General features: G+C 38.8%; 2 protein-coding genes across 2 annotated transcripts; both read left to right on the plus strand.

Moving 5' to 3' along the window:
- Positions 1 to 1,859: 1,859 nt before the first annotated feature.
- On the plus strand, positions 1,860 to 2,291 carry LOC132899973 (fer3-like protein). Its single transcript, XM_060942012.1, has one exon. It carries the CDS (start codon positions 1,860 to 1,862, stop codon positions 2,289 to 2,291), a length of 432 nt encoding a protein of 143 aa, XP_060797995.1.
- Positions 2,292 to 6,257: 3,966 nt separating this feature from the next.
- Positions 6,258 to 7,600, plus strand: twist1a (twist family bHLH transcription factor 1a). The gene is made up of 2 exons (XM_060942013.1): positions 6,258 to 6,887; positions 7,011 to 7,600. The coding sequence occupies exon 1, from the start codon at positions 6,343 to 6,345 to the stop codon at positions 6,850 to 6,852; it is 510 nt and encodes a 169-aa protein (XP_060797996.1). The 5' UTR covers positions 6,258 to 6,342; the 3' UTR covers positions 6,853 to 6,887; positions 7,011 to 7,600.
- Positions 7,601 to 16,519: the final 8,919 nt, after the last annotated feature.

A 16,519-nucleotide genomic window follows, 5' to 3' on the forward strand; every position in this document is an offset into this window, starting at 1 on the left:
TCGGTATCAAGTTGCTGCCGAATGAATCCTGTATTGTTTTTGCCCCTGTAAGTATGTTTTTTTTAAGCTTTCCATTCATGTCTTTACAATGAAGCGCTGCAAGTTAAAGTGTAAACAAACAACAGTTTGCTTGATTCTCACTTGTGTTGGCTCTTATCTCTCAGGTAAATCATTCACAAAGATCATCAGAAACCCCTTTAAAGACCTGGATCTTAGTTAAACAAGACGGAGAAGTGATCATGGCGCATTGTAACTGTACGGCTGGGTAAGAATTTTGTCGCAACCTTCATGCATATGGACTTTGTGAGGAGTAAACAAAGAAACAGCTGGGGACTTTAGCGCTTCATGACGAAAAAAAGTAACGTTAAATAACAACACATAGCAAGAAATGTACTTGGAAAACACTAAGGCCATAGCTGGGAGGGAAATACAAACCTTTCACCAAGTGATCACTGCAAACTCGAGCATGCTTCGACTCAGCTCCCTTCGATTTCACTGAGAGGTTCAAAAGCCACCTTTCTCGATGTCTTTTTGTGAAATCCTGTGTTCGTTCACCCTTTTTTATTAGTTCATGGGGAACCCTGAAGAAACTTTTATCAGTTTCACGGTTTGATCGATTCGAACAACCTAAAACAACGCAAGCGTAAGGCATTTTTCATGCGAGCAATGCACCTTCTCCGGACGAACGCTTTGTCAACTGAGCTTTGGTAGACCACCAGCTAAAGTTTTGAATAACTAATGAGCTGGACGTGACGTGACATGATGTGAAATCCAGCAATAGGGAAAATATTATTCTTACGGCGGCACGGTGGTGTAGTGGTTAGCACTGTCGCCTCACAGCAAGAAGGTCCTGGGTTCGAGCCCCGGGGCCGGCAAGGGCCTTTCTGTGCGGAGTTTGCATGTTCTCCCCGTGTCCGCGTGGGTTTCCTCCGGGTGCTCCGGTTTCCCCCACAGTCCAAAGACATGCAGGTTAGGTTAACTGGTGACTCTAAATTGACCGTAGGTGTGAATGTGAGTGTGAATGGTTGTCTGTGTCTATGTGTCAGCCCTGTGATGACCTGGCGACTTGTCCAGGGTGTACCCCGCCTTTCGCCCATAGTCAGCTGGGATAGGCTCCAGCTTGCCTGCGACCCTGTAGAAGGATAAAGCGGCTAGAGATGATGAGATGAGATGAGATTATTCTTACGACTAGTTGTAAGAATAGCCACTGCCTTTTTTTAAACTCTGAGACACCCATGAGAGCTTTTCCATGGGAACAGGGAACTATTTGCACTAATTTGCAAAAGAAAGGCCACTCAGGTATAGTGACTGTTAGGGAATGTTATATTTGGTCTCTAACATTGGCCATTTAAGTAGCAGAAGTCTCATTACTTAGCCTCAGAGTGCACTGGGAAACCGAGCAAACACGACTGAGTGACCCTTTGTCAAGAGGCTCTTCTCTTTAGACCATCATTAAGGACTGCAGAGCACAAGTGAGATCAAATGGAAGAATCACAAGGCTATTACAGGACTGGCGGACCTTTCTCTTTCTCTCTCTCTCTCACCCTTAAACCGGGTTTAGATTCAATTTAAAGGCACCTGAAGACATGAAAATGGAGCCGAACGAGCACACTTATTGAATCAGCAGGGATTGGGCCCTTTGGATTTTTGCCAAAACGGAACTGACTTCAACGCTCTGACAGGATTATCAAAAAAAAAAAAAAAAAAGGGGGAATCACAGGCGTCCCGGACCACCAGCCGTCATATCACATTAAAATCAGTGACGTCTTCACTCATAAGCAGCAGCGCTTAATCCGCTGATATGGTGATATAAAAGGCGCTAAAGTCACAAGTGGACATGTAGCCCTTGCACAGGAGCCATGGACACGCAGGGGCCTCTCCTGGAGCCGACCATGTTTCACTTCATCAGTGATATGATCTGCGAGGCGCCTCCGCGCTCCGTCTTTGGAGGTGCAGAAGGCCTGGACACATCACCACTCACTTACCACGTGGACTATCACGGAGCACGTGAAGAGCTCACCTCCGCCATGAACGGGTTCGACTGCCCAGGTGCGCGCGCAGGTGAAAACGGCGTCCGGAAAGCGCCGAAGCGGAAGCGCGTGATCACGAGCGTGCAGCGGCGAGCCGCCAACATCCGCGAGCGCAGAAGGATGTTCAGCCTGAACGAGGCTTTCGATGAACTCCGGAGGAAAGTGCCGACCTTCGCCTACGAGAAGAGGCTGTCGAGGATCGAAACCCTGCGCCTTGCCATCGTCTACATCTCCTTCATGACGGAATTACTGGGGAAATGAAAGAGACGGGAGATTATACATAATAATAATAATAATAATAATAATAATAATAATAATAATCGTCTCACAAATTACACAACACTGTACAAAAATGTATAGCCTAGAAGAATAGACATAACAAACACTGTATACATACAGTACCAGTCAAAAGTTTGGAAACGCCTCTAATTCAGTGGTTTTTCATTATTTTAAAATGTTCTGAATTGTAGATTAAAGTCTACTAAAGTCATCGACATTGTGAAGATATGGAATTATTTGGTAAACAAAAAAAAAGTGTTAATCAAACCAGAATATGTTTCATATTTTAGATTCTTCAAAGTAGGCACCTTTTGCTTAGATGACAGCTTTGCACATCTTGGCATTTTCTCAGTCAGCTTTACGAGGTAGTCACCTGGAATGGCTTTCAGTTTACAGCTGTGCCTTGTCAAGAGTTAATTTCTTGACCTCTTAATGTGTTTGAGACCATCAGTTGTGTTGTGAAGAGGTAGAGTTGGTATACAGTGAATGGGCCTATTTGAGTACTGTTCTAATCCATATTATGCCAAGAACTACTCAGTTAAGTAAAGAAAAACGACAGTCCATCATTACTTTAAGAAATGAAGGTCAGTCAGTCCGAAAAAGTTTGGGATGAGTTGGACAGGCAAAGCAGCCAACGAGTGCTCAGCACCTCTGGGAACTCCTTCAAGACTGTTGGAAAACCATTTCGAGTGATTACTTCATGAAGCTGATTGAGAGAATGTCAAGAGTGTGCAAAGCTGTAATCAAAGCAAAAGGTGCCTACTCTGAAGAATCTAAAATCTAAAACATATTTTGGTTTGATTAACATTTTAAAGTTTACTAAATGATTCCTTACGTGTTGCCGCATAGTCTGGATGACTTCAGTATTAATTTAGAATGTAGGAAAAAAATTAAAAAATAAAAACATCGAATTTGAAGGTGTTTCCAAACTTTTGACTGGAAAAATACACACTAATAAGAGTAAATAATAAATATATAATTATGTACAAATGTATAAAAGTAACAACAACAACAACAACAACAATAATAATAATAATAATAATAATAATAATAACAATAATAATAATAATAATAATAATAATAATAATAATAATAGATGGTATCATCATTATGATACCAGCAAAAAAAAAAAAAGTTGGATCGGATACCTAAGAAAACATCAGATATCGGATCCTGTAACACATGGCAAAGATTGGAATTGGACTTAGATTCATGAACTACAATATTTGAACTTGTATATGAGAGAGAGAGAGAGTTTAACTGTGAAGTGCTAATGTTAGATCTTCAAGAAAATAATATCTGATGGATAGTGTGATAGTGTGATCAGTTAATACTCAAGGATTAAATAATTGACATTGTGCCATCTCTAAATAATAACAATTTTTTACATTTTTAAAATGTTCTGAGATATTGTCTGTCTATTCTTCATCTCAGTAATCTAATTTCTCAAGTATTGTTCATCTTTTCCCTATCACTTCCATTATTATTATTATTATTATTATTATTATTATTATTATTATTACTTGCTGGGACAAGTCTAACAGCTAACGACTGAGATATTTGAATTAGGATGATGTGGATATTCAGTGTGATGTATATTCATGTGTTTGATGCTCAGGTGTGTCAAGCCTGTTTCAGGACCATGGACAGATCTCAGGTAGACCCACCTGCAACTTAGAGCTCTCTCTCTCTCTCTCGCTCTCTCTCTCTCTCTCTCTCTCTCTCTCACACACACACACACACACACACACACACAGGTGTGGTGTTCCGATGCACCTTTACCTCTATAAACTCGGTGTTGTTTGCCTTTTTGGAACTTAATATGTCCAGTGGGTTACTTTTGATGATTTAAAAAAATTTTAAACAAGTAATAAAATTTTCAGATGACTATTTAATCCTGTTCCGCTTCACTTGTTAAGATGTTGACTCATATATATCTTTAGGATCACTGTTCTGCATTAGTTTTCGTGTTTTCCTGCGCCAAATATAAATTCATCCTCATGACTGTGTTGTAAATCAGAGTGAGTTGAATTTAAGTGCAGACAAAACACGAAACTGAAGAGTGCTTTGTGAGACACTCAGGATGGGGAATTAACCACTGATCTGGGGTTATCGATCGATTTCATTGCGCCCCCCAGTGGCATGTTTAAAAGATGTGAGAAATAAACAGGAGCTGAGCTGAAACTTTCTTATCTAAAAGAAGGAAGGTGTGTGTGTGTGTGTGTGTGTGTGTGTGTGTGTGTGTGTGTGTGTGTGTGTGTGCAAGAAGTGCAGACATTTCTATCTCGATGTGATCTGACTTGTTTGTATAATGTTAATCGAGTAAGCGAGAGAGGAGACGTCTTTATGAAAAGATTTTTTTTCCTGAGCCCGTGTGACAGCTAGGGGCACTTTAGACTGCATGTTTTCTTTGGACTGACATCTCGGTTAGTTTTATGTTTGCTTTGTGTTTTGGCCGCACATTTGATGCGTCGAGTGCTCCAAGCTGCCAATGCGGGCGGTGTGTGTGTGTGCGCGTGTGTGTGTGTGTGTGTGTGTGTGTGTGTGTGTGTGTGTGTGTGTGTGTGTGGAAACCCGAGTCTGACTTGGCTTTTTAAATCCTCAGCCCTCGCTGCTCTCAGTCCCAGTGGGCTGAATGCTAACACAGGCATGCACATTTCAAGACTGCACTGAACATGTTAAGATAAACAGTGAGGTCTATTTAAGCAGTCCAGACTCACTCTGTTTTTCTATACAAAGACAAATTAAATAATAGACTGATTATAATGGCTATTTTGACATATTCAGATGCAGCAAATTACCCTAGACAATAGCTTCTTTGTGTGATTTCTGTGTAATACAGCCTACTGTATATATTACTAACAATTACATGACAGTATGACAGTTGGGAAAAATAACTGGATGGAATCCTGATCTATCTGGCCATTTTAATCAAACTGCTGGAAAAACACGACCTTCCTTGTGCTGGCAGGTATAGCTTGGCCAGGTTTAAAGTGAGTCCATGAGAAGGCTTTTAAACTGTGATTGGGCTGGAAACACTCATCAATCTGGCATCCTTGTTGGAAAGAGGAGCGACCACACCTAGCACCGACCACATCCAGAAAAAAAGGGAGGAAAAAAAGAGCAGACTATGAGAATGTGAGAAAAGTAGCACCTCTTCTGGCGAGACATCCAGGATGCGCATGTCAGCCAATGAACCTCCATCCATGCTCACATCTCATATTATCATTAATTAATTATATTTCAAAGCTGTGTGACTTTATCCTGTTTGTCTGGTGCTATCAGTCCTTGCGCACATGCGCACTACACCCCACGGTTTTGCTATTAACTTTAATTAAGCAATCAATTGTTATGCTAAAGGTAAAGATATCTTTGGTTTAAAAAAATAGCATGTATTCTCTTAAAGAGCAGTCAATGAAATTTCTCAGCTCAGATCTCCACGCCCACATGAAAGATAAAAAGATGTTGTCTTGGAACCAGTGAAAGTCTGCTGAAACCTTTTTGCAAAATGTATTGAGCATTAAGAACCCAAATTTCAGTCAGGAAAATGCGTAAAGTTTATTAGTGCAAACTTTATATTTTGGGTTTGGCCTGTTTATTTGTTGTCATGTGATGTGGAGATTTTCTGCAATGTATGCAATTTATATCCTGATAATTGGTAGGAATCATCATCATCATCATCTTGCTGTTAAGCGTCATGTCTTTCTCTTTGATGGGTTTCTTCTTCTTTTCAAATTGTGCACGTGCTGTTTATTCTTTCTGTTATTTCTCGACCAAAAGTCCAGAAACTTGTATAACGGATTTTTTGAAAATACTTCCTCAGCCTCTCCTACTCCTCCGTCTTACGTCGTGCGCACTCTTAGCCAATCACGGGCCTCCCCATAAAGTTTGCGCCTTCCAGGCTATAAGAGCTCTCCAAGCTTTCTCCAGCGTTTCAGCGACACCTCGGTGGCGCGCGGGGCCAGCGCGAGTGCGCGACACTTTTGAGGGCGAATTCCAGAAAGGAAGTGCGAGCCGAACCGAACCGAAGGTGATGTTCGACGAAGAGGCGATGCACGACGAGTCAAGTTCCCCGGAATCCCCGGTGGATAGTCTCGGTAACAGCGAAGAGGAGCTCGACAGGCAGCAGAAGCGCGGCGCAAGGAAAAGGAGAGCGAGCCGAAGAAGCGGAGACGACTCGGACAGCCCGACGCCAGGCTCCGTGAAAAGAGGCAAGAAGTGCGCCGGAAGCCCGCAGTCGTTCGAGGACCTGCAGACGCAGCGCGTCATGGCGAACGTGCGGGAACGGCAACGCACGCAGTCCCTGAACGAAGCGTTCGCGTCCCTGCGCAAAATCATCCCCACCCTGCCCTCAGACAAACTGAGCAAAATACAGACTCTCAAGCTCGCCGCGCGCTACATCGACTTCCTGTGCCAGGTGCTGCAAAGCGACGAGCTGGACTCCAAAATGGCGAGCTGCAGTTATGTCGCGCACGAACGGCTGAGCTATGCGTTTTCCGTGTGGAGGATGGAGGGCGCATGGTCCATGTCAACATCTCACTAACGCGCACAGACCTGCGGCTTCTTTGGAGAGCGATGGTATGCAGGACAAAACATATCACACATCATCACCAGGCCTACTACACACCCTGTCAAACAGATCACATCCTATCGATTTCTCATCATTATTTTTTTCCTGAATTGTCATCTTTCTTCCTGCAGATTTCTCAGTGTGAGCAGCCGAAGGACTGCAGGAGAAAACCTGCGCACAGCAAACAAGAGGACCAAAAGGAAACAGCCTGTAGAGTCAGCCAGCAGGCCCGGATTATAGCCAAACAGGGAAGGGTTTGGAGACAATCTTATCCCGGGGTGGACCGGTGGCGTCGTCGCGAGCACTTACAGTATACAAGGAATTGTCTTCAAGATCCGTGCTTGTAAATGCGGTTTTGACGATGGAACTTTTGTACTTGTGTAGGCTATATGCATGCATTCCGACAAGCCTTGCCATTTCATACCAAGCCACAAAGACTGCAGCAGCAGGAAAGCAGGCGCTTCATTTCGGGCTGACAGCGTGGAGCCACGAACATGAAGGTCGTCATATATATATATATATAAAAATATTTATTTCATCAAAGAACGAAACTTGGCTCATATCTGTGTAAAACTTCTTTCTTTCTTCTTCTTTAATCATCTCATCCATGAATGAAAAGGTTATGTTATTTATTTATTGATACTTGTCATGATGCAGAATGGATCCGGTGTCTACATGCATTGGTTTGTTTCATGTTTGTAAATATGCGTTTTGTTGTTTTGGTTTGGATTTTTTTTTTCTGCAATAAAAGTGTTTTTGAATATAAATTATTCCGGTCTGATTTCACCATGATGTACGCTTTATCTTTTCAAAACTGGATTTGTCTCAATAGCAGGAAAGGAAAGGACCAATAATACCAATAAGCATCAATCGTGAAAACAAGGTTCGATAAATCCACTTCAGTTTATTGTAATATGAACAGTTATTTCTTTTAGAGATCACAGGATCCTACTGTAGATATGCTGTAGCTGTCTGGCACGTGACCTGGTGTCATATCAAGAGCTATGTAGTCTTAATCCTGCAGTGCTCAGTTTTATTTTTCATGCAATATTTTACTCTGGTACTTAATTCCACTGAATGCAATGCAATGCATTTATTAAATCTTGCATTTTATTTGTGCACTGCATTTATTTATTTATTTTATTTATTTATTTTTTTTAATGCAGCTGGAAACTTTTTGGGCTACAGCTTCAACACTTAGCTGAGATAAATAAAGTTGGGTTTTATTATTATTATTATTATTATTATTATTATTATTGTGCTAAAAATAAATCACACTTCTAATGTACACTTATATGATGGACAGGCTGTTCAGTGTTCTTCCCTGATGACCTGACAGGCGTGTTTATAAATGATCAGCAGAGCCGCATATATTAAATAGTTGCAGGGCCAGGATGTGATGAGAAAGTGTGAAAGCATCCATGAGGCTGCTGCTTTGTAATGTGATCTGGTTTGGTACAGGGGGAAAAAAAGAAAGAAAGCAGAAGTGTCTGATGTGTCAGGTGAAAACCAGGTCTGGGAAAGTATTTGAGGATGGTGTGAAGAAATCGTTTGAAGACACGGTGTGCGTAATTGGGTTCGTGTGGAATTCCCAGATGCGAATGAAACGCAGTCGGGTCACGGGGTCACGCGCCGAGGTGCGGTGCAGAAGGAAAACGGACATTTTTACTGCAGTCCACTGTCCTCTTCTGGATATAAGCACAGAGCATAGAGCTGTAAAGCGACGAAGAACACTAGAAAGGATTTAATGCATTCAAATAGTTTTGCTTGAAGGAAAAGGAAGAGAACAGGTCACGGTTTAGTTTATAAATCAGGAAATTATTGTGCATATATAACCTTAGCTTAGGACACACACACACATACACACACACACACACACACACACACACACACACACACACTGGCTGTTTTCTAAATTTAGTAACAACACACACTGTCGCAAGAAAAGGTAGTCTAGTATTCTTCCTTCTTAAGGAGCCCCTAAAGTCCAGAAAAGGTGATTTTATTTAACCTTGTATGCAAAAGTTATTTCTCTTGGGTAATCACCTTGTATGCACGAGATAATCATTTGTGCGCAAAAGTTATTTACATTGTGCGTAAAAGTTATTTAAATAACTTGTACACCTTGTATGCATGAGAATTATCTTGTATGCACAAGATAATCACTTGTGCGCAAAAGTTATTTACATTGTGCGTAAAAGTTATTTAAATAACTTGTACACCTTGTATGCATGAGAATGATCTTGTATGCACAAGATAATCACTCGTGCGCAAAAGTTATTTCTCTCGTATGCAAAAGTTATTCTTATTGTGTATAAAAGTTATTTAAACAGCTTGTATAATCACCTTGTATGCACGAGATAATCACTTGTGTGCACAAGTTATTTACCTTGTGTGTAAAGGTTATTTAAATAACTTGTGCACAAGATAATCACCTTGTATGCATGAGATAATTATCTTCTGGGCACAAGATAATCACTTGTGTGCACAAGTTATTTACCTTGTGTGTAATAGTTATTTAAATAACTTGTGCACAAGGTAATCACCTTGTATGCACGAGTTATTTCTCATTTCTCTTGTGTGTAAAGGTTTTTTAAATAACTTGTACACAAGATAATCGCCTTGTATGCATGAGATAATTATCTTGTGTTCACAAGATAATCACTTGTGGGCAAAAGTTATTTCTCTTGTGTGTAAAATGTTATTTAAATAACTTGTGCACAAGATAATCGCCTTGTATGCAAGAGATAATCACTTGTGCGCAAAAGCTATTTCTCTTGTGTGCAAAAGTTATTTACATTGTGTGTAAAAGTTATGTAAATAGCTTGTACACAAGATAATCACCTTGTATGCATGAGATCATTATCTTGTATGCACAAGATAATCACTTGTGCGCAAAAGTTATTTCTCTCGTATGCAAAAGTTAGTTATACTGTGTATAAAAGTTATGTAAATAGCTTGTACACAAGAAAATCACCTTGTATGCATGAGATAATTATCTTGTGTTCACAAGATAATCACTTGTGGGCAAAAGTTATTTTTCTCGTGCGCACAAGTTATTTATCTTGTGCGTAAAATGTTATTTAAATAACTTGTACACAAGATAATCACCTTGTATGCATGAGATCATTATCTTCTGTGCAAAAGTTATTTCTGTCGTGTGCACAAGTTATTTATCTTGCGCGTAAAAGTTATTTAAATAACTTGTGCACAAGATAATCACCTTGTATGCATGAGATCATTATCTTCTGTGCATAAGATAACCACTTGTGAGCAAAAGTTATTTATCTTGTGCGTAAAAGTAATTTAAATAACTTGTGCACAAGATAATCACCTTGTATGCATGAGATCATTATCTTCTGTGCAAAAGTTATTTCTCTCGTGTGCGTAAAAGTTATTTAAATAACTTGTGCACAAGATAATCACCTTGTATACATGAGATCATTATCTTGTGCGCACGTTATTTTAAATAACTTATGCACACAAGATAAATAATTTGTGTGCACAAGATAATTATCTTGCAGTCATAAGCTTTTAAAAATCACCTTTCGGACTTGAGTGGCTCAGTACCTTGTGGCTGGTGTGGTACAGCTTTTGGACCTTGCCTGAGAAGGTGCATGTACTGTACTGTTTAACTTTAGAAAGCTTTAAAGGTACATTAGTAGTCTTTAGGGTCCAGTTATGTCCATGAGATAATTTTATAATTGATTGTTTTTGTGAGAAGGCAAGTTAGGAGATTCAAGATCCAAGAAAAAAAAATGCTATACGCCAAATTATACATCATTTTATTTTATTTTGATGAACAGCACTGGTGTAAATCCCCCCTTCTCCCCTCCAAACTGGCACAGATGGCAGGTGGGGCAGCTGTTAATCTCTTAAATGTTCCTAAACTAATCTGCCTCAGGAAAAAGTAATATTTATTGTTATTAGTGTTAATATTTCGTTCCAAGGCCATTTCAGCAGCTCGGCCCGCTCCGTCCTTCCTCCTCTCTTCCTCCAGGTTTATTATCAGAAACCACTGAAACGCAGGGCTTGGTGCAGTCCTTGGAGTTGTGCAGAAAGAAAAAAGAAGAACCGAGGCACCTGAATCAAACTTATTTTTACCAGATGTGCTTCGTATTTTTCTTTTAAAGTCACGTGAAGCAGCGAGCGAGCAGATGTTTTCGCTGCAGCTGGAGGTCCGCCTTCGCGAGCGCACAACCGCAGAACAGCAGCTCTGACCCAAAGCGCTCCGACTTTCCTTCATCAAGAAAGAAAAGACGTTTCGACGCTGTTTTTAATGGAGACTTTTGGAGATGTTTTGCTGGTGTTGTTATCGAAGCTGGAAAGAAGACGAGCAGCACTCTCCTCCCCCCCTCCCTCCTTCCCTCCCTCCATCTCTCCCTCCTTCCCTCCTGCTCTCACTCTTCAGCTCAGGGATTTCTCTTTCTGATAGAGGACTGCATGTGCAGGATTTCTTTCCTTTCCTGAGGAGAAGAGAAGCAGAGAAAATGGTAAATACCTGTGTATCTCTCTTCCTCCTCACAGACTAGCATTTAAAAGTTACTGGGTTTTTTTTATTATTATTATTTTAATGCACACTTTAATCGACTAGATGTTAGAAATGTTGCCTTTATTCAAAAAATACAGATGTGTTTCCAGAAACAGATGTGGTAGGGCCGCGATTCAGTTCTGAAACACTAAAATGTAACATTGAGCCAATGTTAATGAATTACTGATTATAAATAATGACCTAAATTAGCCACGCCTTTATTCCTCAGGAGCTGCAGCATCTTTATTGATATTTTTTGCAAATATTTAATTTGGAGAAAAATGGAACACAAATAATTAAATAAATAAAGGAACCCATGTAAGAAGAGTGACAGTGGCATGGTTGTGTTTTTCTTTCCTGCATGAAGAAGGCAGGACATGAGATCAGCTGAAATTCCTCCGTGTTCAGGGCTGAACGCTACAAAACCCACAGGAGCAGTCCAGTTAAACGATTTGACGCGTGTGTGTGTGTGTGTGTGAAGCCATCCGGTTTGACCCGAGGGGCGACAGTGATTCACCGAGTCCCCTTCTTCACATGTCCGTGTTGTCTTTAACTTGAGTCTGAGTTCTGTTCTGGGGAGACGAACCGAAAACCTCCGCCACTAACATTAACACTTCATATACTCTTCAGGTTATTAGGGTCCAAATTCCTGCGCCTAGACCTTTCGAAATTATAAAGCATGCATAGCAGAAGGGGACACACACACACACACACACACACACACACACACACACACACACACACACACACACACACACACACACACACACACACACACATATACAGAGCACCTTTGAAGTTAAGGGTGACTTGCGTTATCAGGTTGACCTGGGCTACATGGGATGCTCCGTGTTTATTTAATAAATAAATGCAGGAAGGAAGGAAAGAAAGAAAGGAAGAAAGGAAGGAAGGAAGGAAGGAAGGAAGGAAGGAAGGACTTGATAAATAAATGAATAAACGAATAAATAAATAAATAAAGGAAGGATGGATGGAAAGAAGAAAGAAAGAAAGAAAGAAAGAAAGAAAGAAAGAAAGAAAGAAAGAAAGAAAAAGACGAAAGGAATTGAAATGAATGAATAAACGAATAAATAATATATAAAGGAAGGATGGAAGGACTAAATGAATGAATGAATACATAAATAAATAAAGGAAGGGATAGATAGATAGATAGATAGATAGATAGATAGATAGATAGATAGATAGATAGATAGATAGATAGATAGATAAGGAAGGAAGGAAAGAATTGATAAATGAATAAATGAAAAATAAAGGAAGGAATGACGGAAGGACTGAATGAATGAATGAATGAATGAATGAATAATAAACGAAGGAAGGAAAGAATAAATAGATATATAGGTAAGTAAATAAATAAATAAATTGGGAAGAGATAGATAGATAGATAGATAGATAGATAGATAGATAGATAGATAGATAGATAGATAGATAGATAGATAGATAGATAGATAGATAGATAGATTAATTGGGAAGGAAGGAATTGATCAATAAATGATTAAATGAATAAATACTAAATGAATGAAAAAGGAAGGAAGGAACGAAAGAATGAAGATCAACATCAATGAATTGATAAATAAATGAATAAACAAATAAATACTGAAGGAAGGAATTTTAAAACGAAATTGTCAAATAAATTATTAAATGAAGAAAAATTAATGGGTATAAATAAATAAAAAAGATAGATAGATAGATAGATAGATAGATAGATAGATAGATAGATAGATAGATAGATAGATAGATAGATAGATAGATAGATAGATAGATAGATAGATAGATAGATAGATAGATTCTGTCATTAAGTCAAGTTAAATTTATTTGTTTATTTATTTGTCACATTTAAAAATGTGTTTTGTTCAGTGATGGACTGAGCTCATTTAAAAGTCTAAAGATTACTGAGATCTTAAAAGTCCAACAAATAAAACTAAAACTGTACAAACTCACAGTAAACATCATCATCAACATCATTCCGTCATCACAACGTACAAATACAGTGATGATCCGTCCTTATCTTTTGTATACTGTGTGCAGTGTGTGATGGCTGTGATGTCACATGCACACAGAGAGAGAGAGAGAGAGAGAGAGAGAGAGGGGGGGGGGAGAGAAAGGAGGGTGAGTGATGCATGATGGACCCAACAGACAGACAGACAGACAGACAGACAGACAAGTGTCTCTCCCACCAGTCTGCTCCTTACACACTGAATTTACAGCTAAATCCCTATCAGCCTACATTCTTACATTTACATAATATGATGCATTTCATACGAAGCATTTAATTATGCACGCCCTTTGGTCGGGTTTCCATGTGATAGTGAACTAGTGTGTGACCTGAAGTTCCTCGGATGTGATGGTCACAGTTCATTATTTCATGCTTTCAAGTCAGCACTTGCTGTGAAAGCACAAACGAGTAACAGAGGGTTTATTATCAATTAATTAGATTGATCACATTTCTCAGGGAAAGCTCATAACCTGTCAATGTCAGGTCAGTTATTCTATCAATCAATCAATCAATCAATCAATCAATCAATCTATCTATCTATCTATCTATCTATCTATCTATCTATCTATCTATCTATCTATCTATCTGACTAGTACCTTTAAAAAAGTTATTTGTGAATTAAATAAAAGTCTGTGTTCAGCTATTATAAATTTGCGGTATTTATCCACTTTATTTAAGGCTTTTGTAACCTTTCAGTATTTTAATATTAAACCTTTTATCAGACTTTCAAATAACCACAACCTTATATATATATAATTTAAACAAAGTGCATATTTAAAGTTGTTCTTTCTTAGTGATCTGGGTTTAAAATCCTTCAGATAAATGAATAATTATTATTTGTATTACATCATTTTGATCCCTAAATAGGCGTTTCTTTGAGTATTTATGGACAGAAACAAAAACAGTATGTAATCTACTATTACAACTCTTTGGGTGTTTTTAGAGGAACGAAAAAAAAGATCACAGGTATCAATTACATTTGGTACTTAATTTCTTCAGAAGTACCCTGAACTGTTTTGAATGAAGTCAATTCTCAGGGACTGAACTGGCGATCAGAGCTTGATCAGAGTAATATTTCATTATTTCTGCTTTTATCCCTCTCCCTGGCCAGTAAACAGGTGTTCAGGAAACTCCTGCTTCCTCTCATTATTGCTTTCTGCTGATCCTCATGAGAAATCTCAACTAAAGCAAATAAGCACACATTGAGGACCTTTTCTTACTCTAAAAAAAATTTATTGGGGAAAATAAGAGATTTATCATCCGTGGACCTAACAGGCCGAAGTTATGTGTTTGTGCTGCTGGAGAAGAGACTGTAGCCCAGTTCACCTTTCTGCACATTTCTCTCCAGGGTACATTTTGTACACACGTCTATTCTGAATCTCAGTGGTTTCTGTATCTCGATGACGGATAAAAAGAAAGTTATACTCTTTCCAAGGCACTGACTGAAATAGCCTAAGATATTCTACCCCAAACCTTGGGTGAACTGGAACAACATGTGGGGTAAAATGTGACTTCTGAGGGAAATTAATGCTCAGGAATCCAGTTGAATCCAAAGTGTGTCATTTCAACCACACTGATTTATTTATAGTGTTATGCTATGAACTGATGCGTGTGTGTGTGTGTGTGTGTGTGTGTGTGTGTGTGTGTGTGTGTGCACGCGCACATGTGCACTAACTTGTCCTCATACTACCACACAATTAACATCTAGTTAGTATACCCTCAGGGTGTAAACTTAGAAAATATGGTGTTAGCTACACATTTATTCAACTTTTATCCAATAGTTGATTTTGAATGTTGATTATTCAGACAGTAAGAATGACTGTGATATGTAGAAAGAAAGAAAGAAAGAAAGAAAGAAAGAAAGAAAGAAAGAAAGAAAGAAAGAAAGAAAGATCACATCTCACAAGCAGAAGCACCACTGAGTTGTTGTTTTTTTAAACAAATATCTAATCAAATGATTTCTACAGCTACTTGCTCATAACTGGAGGAATTAAATGTGTTACAACTGATGTTATAGTTCTAGACAGAGAGATCCAGACAAAACCAGTGACTAAATAAGCTTCGTAAAATATCACACCACTAACATCTTACATCTTATCATTAACTAACTCAACTTTGATCCAAATTCAGGATTTATCACTTTCTAGCACTTATTAACTCCATTTCTTTGATACGTGTGTGTGTGTGTGTGTGTGTGTGTGTGTGTGTGTGTGTGTGTGTGTGTGTGTGTGTGTGTGTGTGTAGTTTTTTTTAAACAGTGAACATCCAATATACAGTATTAGAATACACCAACAAAATTTTGAACCATTTTAATGATTTCTGAACACTATGGTTTTAATAATCTGTGTAATGTTTTATGCCAGGTTCATAAATGTTTCCTGTTGCATTGTTTCTGCCATAAAAATAAGAACACCAACATTTTCAGGATGTTAGCTTTCATCCGGGAACATAAAGTTCGTGACAGTTTATGAACTTTGTACAGCAAACCATGTTTTACTTTCAAAATGAACATAAAGCCTGTAGAAAACAAATTACATCCTTAATAATAAAGAACCTACTAGAAAAGAGAAAGAGTTAGAAAAGTGTGTGTGTGTGGGGGGGGGGTGTTAGTTAACAGCTATTCCACAAAATCGAGTCATACATGAGCTGATAGCTGTAACGCCTCGTCGACTGTAAGCCATGTACGATGAGATTGAGTGGAATAACTGTTTTATTCTATCCATATTCACTGGATTTTGAGAAACAGGGCATTTTCATTTTTATTTTTTGCAAATTCGATAAATAAAAACTTTATACAAAACGTCCGACAAAATCATTTCCGCTTAGAATGTAAACACACTCGTGAAATGACAGGAGCAATTTGTGAAAAATGTTTTAATAATAATTCTTGGAAAATAAAAAAATATATGTTCTTACCATCAAATACTTTCATTCCTTATTTTGTTGCTTCTTTTGGGATTTTTTTTCGAGTAGTTTTTATTTCGTCCTCAGTTGGTTCAGCAACACGCGGCGCCATTTTGTCTTTCTCTACTCACCATATATGAGTTGATATCCTAGTAGTAGAGTAGCCAATCAGAGCATCCGATTGCTCATATCCA

This window comes from Neoarius graeffei, chromosome 16 (genome assembly GCF_027579695.1).
Source record: "Neoarius graeffei isolate fNeoGra1 chromosome 16, fNeoGra1.pri, whole genome shotgun sequence".
Taxonomy (NCBI): Eukaryota; Metazoa; Chordata; class Actinopteri; order Siluriformes; family Ariidae; genus Neoarius; species Neoarius graeffei.

What these genes read in the sequence shown, in the direction of transcription:
- LOC132899973 (XM_060942012.1), top strand. Translation starts at nt 1,860, where the DNA reads ATGGACACGCAGGGGCCTCTCCTGGAGCCGACCATGTTTCACTTCATC.
- twist1a (XM_060942013.1), top strand. Translation starts at nt 6,343, where the DNA reads ATGTTCGACGAAGAGGCGATGCACGACGAGTCAAGTTCCCCGGAATCC.